Source organism: Pseudochaenichthys georgianus, chromosome 18 (genome assembly GCF_902827115.2).
Source record: "Pseudochaenichthys georgianus chromosome 18, fPseGeo1.2, whole genome shotgun sequence".
In the NCBI taxonomy this organism is placed as follows: Eukaryota; Metazoa; Chordata; class Actinopteri; order Perciformes; family Channichthyidae; genus Pseudochaenichthys; species Pseudochaenichthys georgianus.
Genome location: NC_047520.1, coordinates 15,339,888 through 15,360,033, shown reverse-complemented (window position 1 = coordinate 15,360,033; position 20,146 = coordinate 15,339,888). Strand labels below are relative to the sequence as shown.

Below are 20,146 nucleotides of genomic sequence, written 5' to 3'. Positions count from 1 at the left end.
CTAAATCAAAAACAGGGGAGTTCATCTCTTGACTTGGGCTGTGAGTACGACCATTTAGAGAGTCATGACTTTGCTCATCAAAAATGGGACCAGCCTTTTTGAAGTGAGCATTGAAAGCATTAGCCATACCATCTGAATCTGAAATAAAAGAATCACTGACCTTCAGTTTTTTTGGGAAACTAGAAACCTTCTTGTTCTGAAGTGATTTAATTGTTTTCCAGAACTTAGAATGGTCATTAAAACAATCAGTGGTTAAGCTCAGATAGTAATCAGGGCTCAACATTTATTTCTGAGGACACGAAAAAGAAGCCAGTCATCACTAGTGTTAGACTTTCTAGCTAAGGACCATTGCTTATTTCGATCATGAATTAGATCCGATAGTTCTCTAGTAAACCATGGAGTGTTCCTATTCTTGACTCTGAATTTTCTAAGGGGGGCATGTCTATTAATAATCGATAAAGCATGCACACGCACACACACACACACACACACACACACACACACACACACACACACACACACACACACACACACACACACACACACACACACACACACACTTCTTTGCATACTTCTGCATGCTCAAGGTGACACACTTCGAATAACACAGCACCCCTGCATGAATTCTTAAATATGCAAACACTCCTCATTAGCTGACCTCTAAAAAAGCGATTCTCTGACAGCTGGACGTCTGCTGCCGTTTGTTTTCAGGCCTTCAAGAAGTTAAAGGAGACGGCCAATGAATGCCAAGCAGCTCAGCTGAAGAAGCTCAAGGAGACATGCGAGAAGTAAGTGCAGCTGCTTATGGCATCAATAGGTCTTAGTTTTCTCCATAATGCCATATTGGGACTGTTGGTTTTGCCACAAGCATTGTTTTTGAATAACATTCACAAAAATGTTCCCATGAAAGGTCCCCTCTGGTAATTGCAAGTGGTCTTCAGTTGGATGTAATGTCATTGTACTTGCAGGGAGAAGAAAGAGCTCCAGAGGATCATGGACAGGAAGCGACAGAACAGCATCAGCGACGCCAAGACCCGCGACAAAGACAAGGCAGAAACGTAATGAGCTCGTCTGGAATTAGAGATGTTATTTCATGTTAAGGCAGTCGGAACGGTGTTTTTATTCACATCTCTTTACACCTCTTGCACCTTCTCTTCCTCTCCCTATTTCTCTCTCTAGGGAATTGAATGAGATCAACAGGAAACATATTCAGGATTCTGTCTCTTTAATCGGCGGGGTAAGAACACACACACACACACACACACACACACACACACACACACACACACACACACACACACACACAGTCAGTCCTTGGGGAATGCCATTTATCTACTTTATTGTACATTTTTCTGCCTTTGTCATCATCTTTACTCCCCTCTTCACACACATCATCTTCTTTTCCGCCTATTTTATCCTCCGTTCTTCCTTCCCTCATCCTTTCTTTTGTAATCCCCTCTTACATATTGCTCTTCTTCCCGTCTGTCCATTCTCCATTTCTACTTTCCTTGCAACCTTTTCTGCCCCATCTGACACCCATCCAATGTACCTCCCATTGTCCCTTTCCTTCCTTCCTTCCTTCCTATGTCTTACTCCCTTCCTTCTCTTATTTCCTCCCCCCCAGCTGGAGGAGGCTCAGACCAGGAGGCAGGACAAGCTGATGCTGAGGCACCGGGAGATGCTGCAACACATAGATGATGAACTTCCTCTGGTGAGCAAAACACATGGACTCACACTGACATTGATGTACCACAACAAATCAGGGTCATTGTACAATAGGTATTAATGAATAAGTATGGAGCTGGGGGGGGGGGGGGGGTGATAAGAAGGTTCTCTGAGATTAAAATGACTTGAGTCACGCGACCATATTGCTTCTGTTAGAGCCATTTTCCTTTCATCTTTATGGTTTGAATGTTTGTCTTATTAATATAAGGCTTTAGAGTAAACTCTTAACTATTTATTTTTGTGGGTCACACTACAGTTAAAAAGATATACATTTAAGGGTCACTTATTTGCTGTCAAATGTGCGCTGTCGGGTATGACGTGCATGTCTATATGCCTATATATGGCATGACAATGGTACACAGCTGACTGTGTGATTAGACGGGAAGCGGTATAGTCTTTTGACCGTGTTCTTTTTGTTCTTTTTTGATACGGAGAACTTTTAGTTAATTTGAAGCGAGAAAGTTTGTCTTCATGCTTGTATGCCGCCTTGATCAAAGAATAAATCTGATGTGATTCAACGCTACAACTCTCTCCACAAAGTTTGTTTGGAAGCAAAGAGAGGCACAACCCCGATAGAGGAAAGTGGCTATTAAATGTAGAAACGGATTAAAACGCCACGACAGCTTCTTTAAACCAGTACGGTGGCTTGGATCGGCCAAAACAGACACGGAAATAACCGTATTTCAATTATGTTTATATAAATAACCGTATTTCAATTATGTTTATGCTACACCAGAATGTTGCGAGCAGTATTTAACATCAGCAAGAGTGTACATTTAACCAACAACATCCTGTACGAGGGAATACCAAGGGGGAGCGAGAAAATTGCAGCCAGGAGAATGAGACTAGCAGGACATTGCCAAAGGCATCAAGAGCTGCCAGCCGGCAAATTGGTGCTGTGGGAACCAACACACGGGCATCGGTCACGAGGACGTCCCGCACAAACATACGTGGACGTACTCAAGAACGACGCAGGAGCACAAAGTACCAATGAACTGGCCAGATGTATGGAGAACGGGGATGACTGGAAGCGACGATGGAGGGCTCGTCTGAGGACGACCTAGAGAGAGAGAGAGAGGGAGAGAGAGAATTATGTTTATATAAATAATCATATTTCAATTATGTTTATATAAATAACCGTATTTAAATGTGCCTATTTAATCTGAAATGTTACGTTTTCCCCCGGAATATTATCCTCCTCCTCAGGGTCCATATATATATATATATATATATATATATCTATTTTCATGTTACCTACAAAGACCATAGGACACCATAGTATTAAATGTTTGAATATATTTGTTTATATTTTGGTGTATTTTGTGTTTCTCTTGTAGCTCCAGTCTCAGTTGGAGAGGGATCTGGACCAGGAGTATGAGCGCCTGCAGGAGGAGATCCGCCAGCACCTCCAGGTGGAGCTGCACAACAAAGGGCTGAGGACAGACGCCCTGTACTCGCCCTTTTCAAACCAAGGCAGCCCCAGGTCGGGCCCCCCCTCCAACTGCTCCACGCCAGACCGCTGCCCCTGGAACAGGAGCATGGACAATAGCACCGCCTCATTGGCTGATTCCACTTCCTCGTCCACTCCTGTCCTATCAGAGGCGGAGATGTCGTTCAGTTAAAACTATCACTTGTAAAAAGCAAATGCTTACATTCAACTGGGGTCTATAATGATTATAATGTGGGATAGTAGTGATATTAATTATTTACTAATTGTATTCCTTTTTTTTTATTACAGACTGCTATGTTCGTGTCTACAGAGCTATATAATTTTTTATTTTGCTGCTTTTGTCAGATGCACATGCCTTTTTGTTGGAAGATTTCATTAGAATCATTACTTTTTTTACTTTTCGGTCTATGTCTTGCTTTCAATGTCATATCGTCTGATGCCTTATTTTTAGCATCATTTAAATTGTCTGGTCAGTAAGCTTTACTGTAGTTAGAAACCAGCTTTACATTCACATCTTATTCACTTTGAAAGCTTTAAACTGTGCAGAGAGAAGAGCAGGATTTGAAAACAGATGACTTTGTTGAGGGAAACCTTTTAGAATAAATAACCAAAGCAATTAATGGTAATATGATGTTAGTAGATTCATAATGGTCTTATTCCCTAGAAATAGATGAGGAACTATTTAAAACAAAGCCTATGGAGTTCTTTAAGTACTACATACACTTTTTTTTAAACAACGCTGAGAGATCATTTTCCAGAGTAAAAGAGGGAAACATTTTAACAAAAGGGTTTAAAAGTTTAGTTTTTAACTGTAATGGCAGGAGCTGACCAGCAAGGGGAGCTGCAGCGTTGGCTATTTATTTTAACGCCTTTCATTCATGGAGCGTGATCATCCTATTACACTGTACCCTGACACACACACACACACACACACACACACACACACACACACACACACACACACACACACATACACACACACACACACACACACACACACACATATTTCGCAGCGTCATTGTTTAGCATCAAGTCTCTGACCTCTAACCTCCAAACTGAATCCAGACAAGGTTGAATGGGAGGTTGGCAGAGGTCAGCAGACATCCATCCATCTGTCTAGATAAGAGTGTGTTTGTTTGAGAGAGAAAAAAGGGAGGGCTTGAGTGATGTAACGCACACAAACACACACACGCACGCACGCACAACACTGTATTTTGTAATGAGGCGTCTATACAAATGCAGTGGCACACACTCAGAGTTAATTGGTTCAGTGGCCGAAAGCCTTTAAAATCCTCATCCCATCCAATCTATCCCGTTTGAAAAACAAGACACAATCCCATAACTTTACAAATATGGCCGAAACTTTTCAAGGGTATTTGAAAGTGTGTGTGTGTGTGTGCGTTCAGAACTTAATCCCTTGATGTGACATCTGCTCTATCCTAGTATGCTTTAAAAGCATCGGCACTGTAGGAGGCGCTCTTCAGATGAGGATATAAAGCTGCATCATGACGTTTTAATGTAAAAATGCACCTGTATTTGAGGTCTGCATCACCAAATGAGGGTGGTCTTTTGCGTTCTTATTGCAGATCTGTAGATCTGCTCAATATACCAAATTGTTTAATTGTTCTATAATGTGGTAAGAAGCCCCAGCTCTTTGCTTTAACTTCACTGAAGCCTCAAAATCCAGAGCGTGACCTCTTAACATATCATTTTATAGGTAACAGTCGTTGTGTTATATTTTATTTAAGGGTGAATATGTCTTAAAATGATCCCACACAGCTCCCCCAGTTTGTCCATTTAAGCCAAATATTGAATGTAGGATTGTATAGTGCACAAACGGTACTTTAAAAGTTTCCTCTATCTTTATTTCAGCCATTTTTGAAGACTATTTTTTTGTTCTTGTATACCACTCTGTTTAGTTGTCTTGGCTGCTTTGAGGGGTATAATGATGGCACTCTATGTATTCCATGTAAATGTTTAGTTTTATGTGAATTTGACTACTGACCACAAGTGCTGAAGAGGGATGAAGGTCAGGGAAGGCTAAGGGAAGAATATCATTTCTGCTTTTTCTCAAAGATAGATTGTTTTTGGGTGAGATTCCTGTCCTCCATCCTTCAGCGAGCACTGGCTGCCTGTCTATCTGTCTACCCCCCCCCCCCCCCCCCCACACAAACGTCTTTGTAAACTAACATCTATTTAAATGGAATTTTAACAACGTATTATTTTGTGGTAGTCTTTTTCATTCAGTTCAGTGTAAAATGCATCTTTTACAATAATCAACCTGCTTTTCAGGTCAAGAAATATTGGAGCCCAAAAAAAGTGCATCAAATTGTTTGTATTAAATGTATAGGACCGCAGCAGCAACATCCTGCTGGTGTGAGCACTTCCTTTAAATATGTATGCTGACCTTTTGAGCTCTAATAATGTTTAAAGTAGAAGATTGCCAGCCTGTTCACCATACCTGTCTGTATACAGAATGTAAATGCTCTGCTATCTAGTTTTGGAAGCTAATGCATACAGTCTGAGTATTAAACAGGTGAAACAGCCACCATTTGCTAAAAAAGGAGGAGAAAAAAGACTAGACATTCCTCGCAGGCGGTCTGCTTTAAGGGTTGAGTTGGACAACGTTGTTTTAAGTCCAGCAGCATATATTAAAAAAAAAAAGTATAAGATATGTACATTACATGTACCCGTTTCAGTAGAGACTCTTTTCATGCTTGATTGAATTATACCAATCTCTGTTTTTGTTGCTTGTTCTTCTTTCCCGTTACATCAAAACAACCATTCTTAAAGGAGATGGCACATATCAGGACTACTTTAAATAGCTTAAGTTGTTCGATCTTTAGACTCTACTGTAAAAAATACATGTTGGTTCTACCTGGCAGCCAGTGGCTTTAACGTGAGGTGTTGAGTGTCTTTGTAGATCAAACAACATGAATTGTTTGGACATTTTGTGCAGGAAGATAAATATGGTGTCTTAGTAGTTCTAAACTCATATTGGTGCAATGGAATTTGGGAGTTTGACACCAGATTCATCTTTTGCCTGTTAGCTCGAAGGCTATAATGTTGTAATTAAATGTCAACGAGCTGCTTTAATACTAGATCATTAGTTATACATCTAATGTAATGCGTTGATTGATTGGTAAAATACCACAAATTATTACTTGAAATCCCCGTTAACTGTTTCATTAGCTGTTTATTAAAATTAAACTTGAAGTCACACTTACAGTATAAATAGGTTTTATTTTTAAATTACAACTGATAGTGATGAACCTTGCGAAATACTGTTTTAGCATTTTTGTTTTTAATATTTATCTGCAATTACCTAACATGCCTAACACACTGCATGCTAAATCATTAGCATGTGCACAGTTCACATAGTCCTATCAACCAGTCGCAGAATTAAAGGAATACTTAACTTCTAAAAAGTCCAATTGTAAATCGATTACCCACCCCTTGTGTTACCTTTGATTATTTAATAAAACGTTGTTTATAGTCCCACATTTTCTTTACTATGACACTAGCTTTTGAATCAGGATCATAATTGTCTTTGAGTGTAAACCATGACACTAAAAAGGCAGACATCAATTCTCTTTTTTTTTTTAATACATGCCTGAATTGGGCTTTGGTGTGTTGCACCCCCCCCCCCCCCCCACACACACACACACACACACACACACACACACACACACACACAGAGAGGAAAGTGAATTCTGCTAATGCCGTTAGCTAGTTCCTTTCCACCTGAAGGCAGCCTGGTGGATGTTTCATGTCAGATGTGAGCTTTAACCTCTGTTATTTCTGTCTTGTTTATGTTGAATTCACTCAAACAGACACATGACCATTCTCTGACCCAAACACAGCAGCGTCCCATCAGACACTGTGCTGGCTGCAGCCTCACACAAACACTCGTTGACTCTTATTAGACATTTGGTGTGACTCGTCTCCCTGCAGCCCCCCCCCCCCCCCGGCCCCTGGCTGTCATGTCTGCTCTTGCTCTCTTTTTATTCCCCTCTGTCCCATTTCCTTCTCCTCAGTTCCACTCAATTATGGACCATCTTTTGCTTTTGGACTAGTTAAGTTAATTAAAATCAGTTCGTACACTTGACATAGTGAAGAAAGCATGCCAGATACAATAGTTGTGTGATACGTTGTTTGACACTGTATATGTGTAAATGATTGTTGGATGTAAGGGAATACTATACAATGAGATGTAATATTTTATTCATAATTAATATAAAGTATATGACTGAACATTCGGTGATAAACTTCCTGTTACAGAGTTGAACCGTGGTTGTTTTTTTTATGTGTGATGAAGAAGACAGTTTGTTTTTTGTCATTGATTTTGGTCCCTCAATTTCGAGGCACAGCTATGGCTTCAGAAGTAACACGTTCTCACTCCCAACCCGTCACATATTGACGGACGGTCAGGGCCCCTCCCCGTCACTCTATTTACATACAGGCAGTGGTGTAGTGGGCGTTGGACGCGGGGGTACGCCGTACCCCCACTTATTTGGAGCATGATCTTTTTTGTAATAGTCTAATAAATATAAAATCATTGCCAGTGTTATCAGTTGCAAGTGTGTATTTGTTGTAATAATGACAAAAACATAATACATTTCACAGTAATTATAATAAAAAATAAAAACGATTTCCTTAAAGAATTATGATTAGTCATCAGGCTCGTGACCCCGCGGCGAGCTGGGGGTGTCACGGCCAGCTTACCGCCCGCCGATTTTGCGGCAGCTCTTTCCCTCAAGAACGCTAACGAAAAAGCTCTATAATGGCAGGCAAACATTTTTTACTTGACTTCTTTTCTAAAAAGAATATAATTCACAAGAAGAAAGAGTCTAGCAGCACCGAAGCTACAAGTGCAGCTGCTACTAGTACTACAGTACATCATCAGAAGAGCCGCCTAAAGACGTGGATAATGCTAGCTAACGTGCACGTTAGCTGCGCTAGCAACGTTCCCCTGGCTAGCTCAAGCTCACCTTTCCCAGAGGTATGGACGGAGGAGATGTGGCGGAGGAAACAAGAGACATACCCGTGGATAGACTGCAAAGCTGGGAAACTGGGCTGCAAAGTTTGTTCATCCATATCTGATGTATCAGTGAATCAGTCTTCAAAACGCAAGGTGTGTGTGTGTGTGTGTGTGTGTGTGTGTGTGTGTGTGTGTGTGTGTGTGTGTGTGTGTGTGTGTGTGTGTGTGTGTGTGTGTGTGTGTGTGTGTAAAAAAAGCAGAGCTGTCTGCTTATTTGCAATGTAGGCTAGGCCTAATCAGAATAATTTCCAGATTCAATGTTTGCATTAGTAGGCTATATATATTTTTCGTTTTGTTTATTTAATAAGTTCATTTCAGGACAACTTTGGGAATTTTGTTTGTTATGAGTTTTAAATATATTTTGAAAGTGGAGATAGAGAGAGAGAAAAGCAGCGCTGTCTGCTTAGTTGCAATACTGTAGTTTATGCAATGTAGGCCTATACATTGTTTATGTAACGTATGTGCCAGTGTGTCCATGGTTTTGAGTCTGTGTGTGTCTGTTGAGCGCAGCGCCGTCTGCTTTTTGCAGTACAGTAAGTAAAGTAGGACTAAGCATACCGGTAGTTTCTGTGGACCTGTCTGCCCGTTTTGTGAGTGCACTGCGCGCGTGCGCACTTGTTTGGGATGACCTAATTTAAAATAGCGTCCCCCCAGTAAAAAAATCTCCACTACACCACTGCATACAGGGTACCCCTTGTAAGTCAGTTTTCAACGGGCAGGGCGTCCCATAAGCCGCGTTCACACAGAGTACTTTGCTGTACTTAGTGCCGCGGCACTTAATACCCCAGGGCACAACGCGGCGCAGACGCTCCTGGTGCGTTTAGGGCAGGGGTGGGGAACCTTTTTCCTCTCAAGGGCCATTTCAATTTTTTCAACATCCTCCGAGGGCCGCACAAATTATTGACCTCTGCTTAAAAATCACAGCCCATTCATTTGGCCTTTCTTTCATGCAGTGCATGCATTCACGTGCACGGTTGTGGCATGACCACCAAACAGAAAGATATGGACACAAGATGTGTGCAAATAATGCATTTAGTTTCCTATCCATGTGAACATGATTTAAGTGGGGGGGACCTAACCTCCTCTAGGGCGGTCCAGGGGGGCATGCTCCACTGGGAAGATTTTTTTTTAAATATTGAAGTTAAAAGCATCAATCTGGTGCACTTTGAGAGCAAAATTAAGAGATCTATGCAAACATCTCTCAACACCCAGAAGAAATAGAACTGTAAGCAGATTTACTTTTTCTTTATGAATATTTGACAAATCACTATCCTTTCAAACTGTACTCTTGTTTATTAATAACAACTTTTACTTTATTCTCTTGTTTTTTGATAACTATAATGATCATATAAAGATGTGCCTTTACCTCACTGGTTGTAGAAAAAGCTTCTGTATTCGTTAGCGTAGCTAGCTAACCAGATGCTAATGATAACAAAGTTATTGCCTGAATGATCAGGATGACAGATGAACAGATCGCCACTGGGCTTACAACTAAGACACAGCCACGCAGAAACTGCAGCATGTGTAGCCTACGGACTTATGGGTACTGCAATTTGTTGAAGTCCCGGAGCGGCGTTCTGGTGCTCTCCGTCAGAATTGCACCCCTGTCAGACGAGACATATACCACGTGATCACACGGGCTCGTGTTGTGTTCAAGGACCATGACCGTTGCCAGGAAAAACAGGCACTCGCTTGTTTAATTATTTTTGCGGTCTACATTTCTTTAATTTTTTTCTTTTTTGCGTGTGTTTATAAATTACCTCGAGGGCCATACCAAATGGTCTCGCGGGCCGTATACGGCCCGGGGGCCGGAGGTTCCCCACCCCTGGTTTAGGGGGTGAGTAGGCCTACAGATCGCGTTCACACCGGAATAAGTTCCCTGAGGGAAGATTACGCAAATGAGCCGCTGACGTCACTTCTTCTTCTGCTTTGGGTTTACTAGACCTTCATAGACCTTCCATAGCGTTGACATCATGAGAACGCTCCCCAGCAAATGCTACCCCGACAGCCGGTTGTTATTGTCAATATTAATATAATAATTATTTATTTTTTAATAGTCACACTCGATTTCGCCGATTTTCTTGTTGCCCCAGCTGGTCGACACCTCTTTTAGCAGAAACAAAAGCTACATTAATGTATTAAATCGATGTTAATCCATGTGTGTGGTTGTGGAATTAATGGACGTGCCGTTGTACGATTGTGCAACGCAATAATTTACAAACTCTTCAACTACAACCCTAATTATATTTAAAACATTTTAGAAGGCCTCACGAAATACATAAATAATGTAAATTTAAATCTGAAGGGATGTGTGTAATGTGGTGATTATTATTCACCCGCGGATCTATGGGTTTGTTATTGTTGCGCACGGACATTATAGTTAACCGGACTTCCTGTTGATGTGAAATCCGAAAACAATTTTTAAAAATAAAATAATACTTTATTCCGAGTTTGTTTGCCTCTTTGAAGGTCATCACATAACGGCATTGTAATACACGGTTCGGCTGCATTAAATATTACATATCTGCCGTAGTTCGTTATTTATAGAGGCTTTGCATATGACGTCACGGTCAGCGCAACGGCCATACTGGAGTACCAAAACAGACACCGTAATACGTCATACCTGTTCAATGTTAGCTTTTTACCGGACATACAATGGTTAACTTCTGTGCCATTATTGGCTGCGGCAACAGAGGTGATCGAAACAGGGGGCCGAAGTCATTTTACAGGCTGCCGACGGTTATTATAACACACCAGGGTGAAGCAACATATGAACTTTCAAAGCGTCGCCAGGAAAAATTGCTCAATAGGATCGGACGGGAGGATCTCAAACCATCCAACCACAACTATACTCGCGTTTGTGGGGATCATTTCACGTCAGGTAAGTGTCGGGTTTTACATACAAACATTCAAAATGAACATATAACCCACGTACTAAGACATGTATCTTAACAAGGAAATAGGAATCCTGGAGTCTGTCATCGATCGACATATCAGATTGTGGAGTAGGCCTATCTACAAAGTAAAGTCATCCCTTGGTCATCTTCACACCAGTCTGTTAATCCCCTGCAGTGCTTTGTTTAACTGTAATTTAAAGTAATTCCTCCCCCTACTGGCCATTTGATTATGTAAACAGTAAAGGCTGTACAGTCCCTGGCACCTTTTCAGAGGCTTTTGGTTTCCTCAATTATTTGTCATGTTCCAATGTCTTGACACCAGCATTTTAAATATATCTAAAGTCTGACTTGTCCTGTCAAAAGAGGTCAAACTTGTATTAATTAACAGTTCACCCAGGATATAACTGACCTACAAGTGGCACTTTTTGACAAAAATCATCCTGACTGGGCACCGTCTGTCAAATTGGGCCACGAGAAAATCACAGCACCTTCCCCTGCTACACATGCCAGTTATAAACGCGCCAGAAAAAGGTCATCCATCGCACTACTTGATCTCTACAGCATGGTATCTGATATACCATCTTTAGAAGAGCCCACACCAGTCCTGGGAGCCACTGGGGCAGAAGAAGGACTGATTGAACCAGAGACTGGCACTGCAACTCAGACTGATTAAGCTTGGGTAAATACATTTTGAAAAAAACAATTGAAAGGGCAAAGTATTATATTTATTACAGGTTTCCAATTTACCCAGTGAAAAACAAGTACATGCTTCTTTAACTGTAAGCTGCAGAGATCACCTCACATAACAGACAGATTAACATTGTGTTCATATTACAGTTTTTTTCAATGATAAAACACATTTTTTGAAAGCAGGGCTTATTTTCTCAAAACACTAAACACAATTCACAAAACCATACACACAAAGTGCAAAACACCTCATATATAATGCAGACTTAAGCACTGCACCCAGAACTACAGAAACACTTACCAAAACCAAACTTTTGCACCAAATGGCACACACTTCATTCATAGTACAAGACATTTTGTAAAACCAACTACACACCATCGTGCTCAAGCACACTGTTTTATGGCGTTTGATATAGAGAATTCTGCAAATAAAGATTGGCCTTTCAGAGTGGCCTTTTATTGTGGCCAGCCTAAGGCACACCTGTGCAATAATCATGCTGTCTAATCAGCATCTTGATATGCCACACCTGTGAGGTGGGATGGATTATCTCGGCAAAGGAGAAGTGCTCACTATCACAGATTTTTGAACAATATTTGAGAGAAATGGTTATTTTGTGTATATAGACAATGTTTTAGATCTTTGAGTTCATCTCATGAAAAATGGGAGCAAAAACAAAAGTGTTGCATTTATATTTTTGTTCAGTGTAGATATTAATAGGAGACACAGACAGACAAACTAATAAAGCTTTATTTAAACATTAAACAATAGGTCGGGTGGGGAACCTTTTCCCTCTCAAGGGCCATTTAAATGTTTTCAACATCCTCCGAGGGCCGTACAAATGATTGACCTCTGCTTAAAAAAAACTAAAACCACAGCCCATTAATTTGGCCTTTCTTTCATGTTGTGCAAAGAAAAAGCAACCTCTTAATCCAGATATTTGACCATGACTCGCGCATGCATGCACGTGCACGGTTGTGGCATGACCACCAAAATAGAAAGATATTGGACACAAGATGTATGCAAATGTATTTAGTTTCCTATGTGTACATGATTTAAGTGGGGGGGGACCTAACCTCCTCTAGGGGGGTCCGTGGGGATGCTCACCCAGGAGGATTTTTTTTTAAATGTTGAAGTGAAAAGCATCAATCTGGTGCACTTTGAGAGCAACATTAGGAGCTCCATGGATACATCTCTCAACACCCATATGAAACAGAACTGTAACGGCCCGTCCACACTACAGCTTCGACAGCTTCAAAAGCGGTTTCCAACGCTTCTGCCCATTCACTTTGAATGGGGTGACGTCACTTTCCGCCGAACTGCATTGTGGGAAGCAGAGTGGAGCTTTCCTGGCGTTTCAGGCTGCAAAAGTTGAGCAATGTTTAACTTTTGAAGCTTCTGAAACTTTCGGTGGAAGCGTCAGCCAATCAAATCATATGCCAGTACAAGCTCTAGCCAATCAAACTGCTGCTTGTGTGTCAGGGGCGGGAGATTCATGTGAGTCGAGCTTCAGACACGCCGAGCTCCAAGCTTTTTTTGAAGCTGTAGTGTGGACGGGCCGTAAGCAGATGTCTTTTTCTTTATGGATATTTTACAAATCACTTCCCTTTCAAACTGTATTCTTGTTTATTAATAACAACTTTTTTTTACTGTCATATAGTATTTTATACCTGTTTACTTTATTCTCTTATTTTTTTACAACTATAATGATCATATAAAGATGTGCCTTTACCTCACTGGTTGTAGAAAAAGCTTCTTATATTCGTTAGCACAGCTAGCTAACCAGATGCTAATAACAACAAAGTTATTGACTGTATGATCAGTATGACAGATGAGCAGATCGCCACTGGGCTTTCAACTAAAGACACAGCCACGCAAAAACTGCGGCATGTGTATGGGGTACTGCAATTTTTTGGCCGGAGCGACGTTCTGGTGCTCTCCGTCAGAACTGCACCCGTGTCAGACAATAATAATAAGACATATACCACGTAATGACACGTTAGTCTCGTGTTGTGTTCAAGGACCATGACCTTGGCCAGGAAAAACAGGCACTCGCTTGTTTAATTTGTTTGCGGTCTAGGTTTCTTACATTTTTGTCTTTTTTGCGTGTTTATAAATTACCTAGAGGGCCGTACCAAATGGTCTCGCGGGCTGTATACGGCCCGGGGGCCGGAGGTTCCCCACCCCTGCTTTAGGTTAAGGTCTTATTTTGAATAAGAAAAAAGCTTTGGGGGTATACATATTAAGCCTGACAAAGTAGCCCTACTAATATATTGCTTTCCTGCAATGTTAACTACTGTATGTTTAAGCACTTATTTTAACTGATATTATACATATGTATTATGCTCTTATAAGATGTATGTAGATAGTATAATAAATGTGCAGAATATGACAGTTTAATGGTGGAGGTATTAGGGCTGTGCATCTTCACTGGTCTCACGATTCGATTCGATTACGATTATCCTGTCAACGATTCGATTCGGTTCGATATCCCGGTGCATCACGATTCATACCAATGCGTTGCATCCTCAATTTTCTATATTACTGCACATGGCTTATTTTTCATCAACGCATACATGCAGTAAATACATATGAACTCTCTTTTTATTATTTAGAAAGTGCTTCAGAAATCAATAACATAAATGTCTTGACATTCATTTATAAACCATAATAAATGAATTGTATAGGTCTAGCCTCCGTGTGTGAAGTTGTTCCATCCTCAAAAACAAAAGCTAATGCTTCTGCAGTCTAGCTGCAGCTTCTAGCCACGGTCTTCTGTTAAGAAAGGACACTGAATGTCCTGAATGTGGCTTCACACACAGGACCTGAGTCTGAACACAGCAGACAACAGGAGGATTTACAACAGCATATAACAACTAAAATACTGCATGTGGGTGCACACTCACATTCTCTGTTTTACTGTTGCATAAATCCCATGCATGTATGAGATTAAGTTAGCTTCATTATATCTCAGTGATTAAGTGAATAATAAAGTTTCTTTCGGGTCACTGTCAGCCTGTCACTCATTATTTTCAGGGAGGGGGCGGGGCTTGGAGGAACGGAGAGGAGACGGTGATCGCGGAAGCTTTTTTCCTCCTGCCTTCACAAACTTTACACACGTATATATCGTCTGAAAATTGCTAGAGGACATTCATACTCTGCAATCCAAGACTTAATTAAATCCACCAAAAACCTGACATGATTGTAACGCGATTCTTTTTGAAAAACATAAATCCCTGTCTGTGTCTCTGAGCCGCAGCGACACGGAGTGATTCGGAGCGGGTCCTTCTGCTTTTGGTTCTGGACTGGTGTTCTTGTGTTGGTGGATAAAGCAGACTGCTCCGTGTTCGGTGTTGCTGTGCCACTGTCACGTCTGTTCCCTGATCTCTGCGTCACCGACCGATTTGATATTAAAGTGACAGAAAAAACGTTATAGTAAAGCCGAGGCCGGAAAATCAGGAAGCAACGTTACTACTCTATAACCGATTATCTTCCGTCACTGCATCGAGACCGAATCGTCCACGTCCGCATCGCAATGCATCGTTAAAACGATTATTTTCAACACCCCTAGGAGGTATACACACATATTGATAGATGTCTTGTAATGCACTGTTGAGGAACCATGCGACCCAGGTTTTTCATCTCCAACCTTGTCAGGTATTGAACAATCAATAAATAAAGAACACAGAATTATTAAATATAAACGGGACGGGGTGGACCCGTTCAAATCCAGTTTTGGACAGTCTGCCGTGGTTCCATCCCATTTCAAAGTGTTGTTCGACGCTCGGCGTAACCCTCGGCGCACACTCAAACATCCAATCACAGAGCTTGAGGACTATCACAGGGTGTGTCAAGCGAAGCGGAGAGAATACTTACTTCCGGGTGTAAAATTCTCTAAAGCAACTACTATGAGCTGCTCTGACCCTCGGTCCTGACGGACTCCAACTTGTGTTTATTAATCAAACAAATAAATAAACACAAGGATAATTGTGTGTCATTGTTGAGTAAATAACAGTGTGTGGTTTAGAAAAGAATACAAAATTAGAAGGATGAAACAATACAGATTTCAGTATTCTGAGCCCCTACTCTCCCCATAACTGACGGCAACAAAAGTCCTACATTATTTAATTAAAATAAAGTAGTAAACACAATAAGTGTGGCTTGATATTGAGTAAGAAAAAGGTTGATAAACGCTGTGAGAATGGATCTGCGGAGAGCATTTCTCCGTGATCCCATCTCCTCTATTACCAACGTTCAGGGAGCTCTATGCAAGTCAATGGGACGCCCTGCCCGTTGAAAACTGACTTCCAAGGGGTAGGGGAGAAGGGGGTAAATTGAGCCAGTGGGTAAATTGAACCAACCCCTGTAACCAGGCAACGCCTTATAGTTGTAATCAAGTGACCAGAAATCATGCAAGCTCCTCCCATTTCTCATTGCCTGTGAAAGAGATATTGTGGTCTGGTAAGTAAACATTTTTACAAAAAAACGTTTTTTGCTTGTCAAAGTACATTTTCTAGATGTCAGCTATATCGGCTTTCATGTAAAAAAAAAAAGATTATCCAGGTTTAAACACATATATTGTATGTTGATGTGTTGGCAGCGTATTAAACCATGTGAATCATTAAGCTAAAGATGACTCTGAATTTTAATGCTAGGCTATTTTTTCTAAAATGGTGGCTATGGGGTAAAGTGAACCATGGGCCTTGGGGTAAGTTGAGCCAGTTTTTCAATGGAGAAATTAATGAAAGTAGGCCAAGTTGATAATAAGAGCTCATTGTAGGCTACATTTAAAGTTGAATTTACCCTGTGTTTGATTGGTAAAATGTATGAAATTGTATCACCATTTGTACGATTACTTTTCCTTTTAACATGTTAAAAAAAAATCAATCAATTCAATCGAAATTTATATTAAAAATAGTTGAAAAACAAAGCTTGTAGTTGGTTGGTTATTTATTGTTTATAGTTACCTTTAAGATTTGTTGTAGGTATGCCCAGGTTTGAACAGTGGTTCAATTTACCCCCTGACCTGGATCAACTGGGGCAAGTTGAGCCACAATACTTTTTTTTTATTATCATTGCCATTGATAGGAGACATCCTGAATTATCGGTGTGTGTTTTCATTTCTCCTTGCTTAGAGGACAGCATAACTAAAAAAATGGTTCAACTTACCCCACTCTCCCCTACCCTGTACGTAATAGAGTGACGGGGAGGGGCCCTGACCGTCCGTCAATATGTGACGGGTTGGGAGTGAGAACGTGTTGTCAGAAGAGGCAAAACTGTCAGAGAACTGGTTTCAAACTGCAAAGCATCGTAAGTGCATTGAGTAACTATGTTTGTGTTGTTCAAACTACAGCACACAATTATGCGCATTTCTAATTGGCCGCATTCTTTTTGTGAAGGTGTGAATTGGAACAAGGTTGTACATCAGTTCAACATTTTCACAGAGAGAAGCCTCATTGATTCACTTGATGGCAGATTTTTGGATAAAAACTTGAGGTTAAAAATAAACTGTTCCACGGAAAATCGCCGTCTGTCAAGTTTACTGACCTCAGTCCACTGAAAAAGTCAAAGGGAAAACCTAAATAATAGGATAATCACTAAAGGAAGTCTTCCTTATTTAACCGTCGCTAATATGCAAAAAATTCCTTATGTCCGGAACTACATTTTTAAATAAGGTTCCCACCTATATATAAATGTCATTTTTTAACTAAGGATCTCCTCTAATATGGCATTTTTACAATTTTGATAATGGTCCCCCATTTTATCCGTAACTTATTTCTTTTACAAGGTTCTCCCATTATATAACATTTTACTTTTTAGATAAGGGTCCCCACTTATATCCAGTACTAACTTTATAAGTATCCTACCTCCTCCCCTTATATCTAGAACTAACTTTTAAGATAAAGGCCCCCCTTACAGTATTTCTGTAACTATCTTTTTAGTTAAGGGTCCACCCTCATATAAAGGTTCGAAGGTCCCCCTCCCCCCCTTATGTCCCGAATACACTGTTTAGATAAGGGTCCGACTTATATAAACCTTTTACTTTTCTGATAAGGATCCCCCATTATGTCCAGAATTCACTTTTTAGATAAGGACTATACTTCGCCTTATTTTGTCATAAAATACTATATTTTCATTTTTTTCAATTGTCGGTTTTTTCATTTTACGACATAGTATATTATGTTGTTTTTGTCGTTTTTATCGACATTGTATGTCATTTATGTCATTTTTTATTGACATACTACACCTTATTTTGACATAAAATAGGCTACTATGTCGTTTTGTTGCGGAAATTTGCCATAAAGACCTTTCTGAACATTAAAGCATGGAGACATGTCACAGTCGAGGCACAGAATACACATATGAACCTGAAAAATGAACATAATAGGGTCCCTTTAAAAAAACACAGCTTTTCAAATAGCTGCATGAGAAAATAACTCATTTGTAAAATGTTGAATCAATCTGTTTCTTTTGATGTCTTTAAAGGATTCGCTTCTGGTGAGAAACATCATTTTGTTGCTGAATAATAATAGAAAGTTGTTTTAAAAAGAAAAGTGTAGAGCCAATTAACCAACTAAGAAGTGTCAAAATGTGTTTACGCGTGGAGGCAAACATTTGGACCCAGGAGAGAGGAGACGATCAACGTAACGTGTCACTCACTTCCTGTCTTTTTGCTGATCCCACAGGATAAATCTGTGTCAGCAACAACTCCACAGCTTCAATTTGTTTATTGCCATCTCTGCTTCTGTCTCACATCCCAACTCCTCCCGTCTGTCCGCCTCTCTCTCTCCCTCTCACACACTTTGTAGCTCTCCGTCTTTTTCCCTGTCCGTCTGCCTCTTCCTTCTCGTGTTCCTTCTCTCTTTCTGTCCCTCAGGACGGATGTGTTTACTTTGTCTCTTCGTCTCGTTCCTCTCCAGCAGAGGATGGAGACGTGTCTCGCCGTCGTGGCTACCGCAGGGCTGCTTTGGGAATAACAGCTGCCACCTTGGTTGTTGGGAAACTGACAGAGAAGAACCAGGAAAAGGGGAATCACATGCAAAACAGTTTCAAAGCTCTAAGTCCAAGTTTGAATTTCTTTAGTCTAATTAGGTCAGTCTTAGAAAATAAATGTCATACACACACACCTGGACTATAATGCAGAGCAAGTGAAAGCACACTCACCTTCCCTTTATCTGCTTTTCCCAAAGTGCCTCAGATCAAATCAGGGAACCACAGTGGAGCTTCTGATTGGCCGACAGCGGTTCTGCTGGTCAGGTCCCAGGTGTGTGTGGTGGTATGTGTTCATCTCCAACGACCACTCCCCTTAGGCCTGTGCTATAAATATCAGTGTGTTTGTTCTCATGTTGCAGCGTTAGGTAACACCGAGGCGGATGCTGATGACATGATTAACTGTGAGGCAGTTTAGCTACATTAATTTAGAGAGGAACGCACCAATGATGACAGTTTCCAGTTGACCTCATCCCACCCATCCCAAGCATTTAATGGAAGTTAACCGATCGGATCTACACATTAGCATCACACTTTAGATATTAAGATATGACAACAGTCATTAGGGGACTGATGAAATATATCATATATTTTCAATGCAGTTGCTATTTCAAAATAGTTTCTTTGAGTGACCAAAGAAGCATCTTGTTTTTCACAGAGCACAACACATGATCTATGAATCCATCTGTGACAGATAGCCATTAGGGGCGAGTGTATTGATTATTGCAGCTCAGTAGAAGAGAAATGAGTGTGGATTTAAAGCAGACGATCAGCAAATTGCTTTATTACACTAAAAACAATGTGCAGCTTCTTGCCTTCTGTGCGATGGAGTTGCATTTAAAGCCGTAATCAACAGTTGTTGTCCCCATACTTAGAAATTCACCCCGTGATCTTCAGATGGGACAGGTCAGACTCTTGCTATTCATTTATCTTGTTCGTTTGACTCGAACAGGCTCACCTTTCCATTTCTGTGAAAATGGTGGGAAATCCGGATGAATCCCCCGTTTGGACAGCTGTAGAAACGCGTGGAGCAGTTCATACAGCAGCATGATACATCCCTCGGTTAGACCATCATAAAAGGCCTCAGCTGAATTGCATCATCGGCGTATCACACTTAGTGCTATGGGGAAGGTGTTGGAGACATTAAGCAACTTGTTACACCAAAAAGGGTTTTTATTCGCATTTTGACGGCAAAATCAATATTTACAGCTTTAATGAAAGAGTTCAGTAGGAGCAGCATAATGGGAAAAGGCTTTTACATAGTTGTCTCTTTTGTATTTAAATAAATAGGGAAAGGATGCGTCACAGTAGAATCTTTTCATCTCCAGTGAACTCCCCCATTTCAATGAAGAAACAAC

At 40.7% G+C, this 20,146-nt stretch overlaps 1 protein-coding gene across 3 annotated transcripts in view; it reads left to right on the top strand.

The window, feature by feature from the left end:
• Positions 1-5,394, top strand: part of plcb3 (phospholipase C, beta 3 (phosphatidylinositol-specific)) — a 55,840-nt gene extending 50,446 nt beyond the window's left edge. For all 3 annotated transcript variants that reach the window (XM_071206646.1, XM_034105819.2, XM_034105818.2), the window contains 5 exons: positions 712-788; positions 969-1,058; positions 1,180-1,237; positions 1,625-1,711; positions 3,063-5,394. In XM_071206646.1, coding sequence (XP_071062747.1) covers positions 712-788; positions 969-1,058; positions 1,180-1,237; positions 1,625-1,711; positions 3,063-3,347 — 597 coding nt within the window. In that variant the 3' untranslated portion in view covers positions 3,348-5,394. The remainder of the gene's footprint in view (positions 1-711; positions 789-968; positions 1,059-1,179; positions 1,238-1,624; positions 1,712-3,062) is intronic.
• The last annotated feature ends 14,752 nt before the right edge of the window (positions 5,395-20,146 follow it).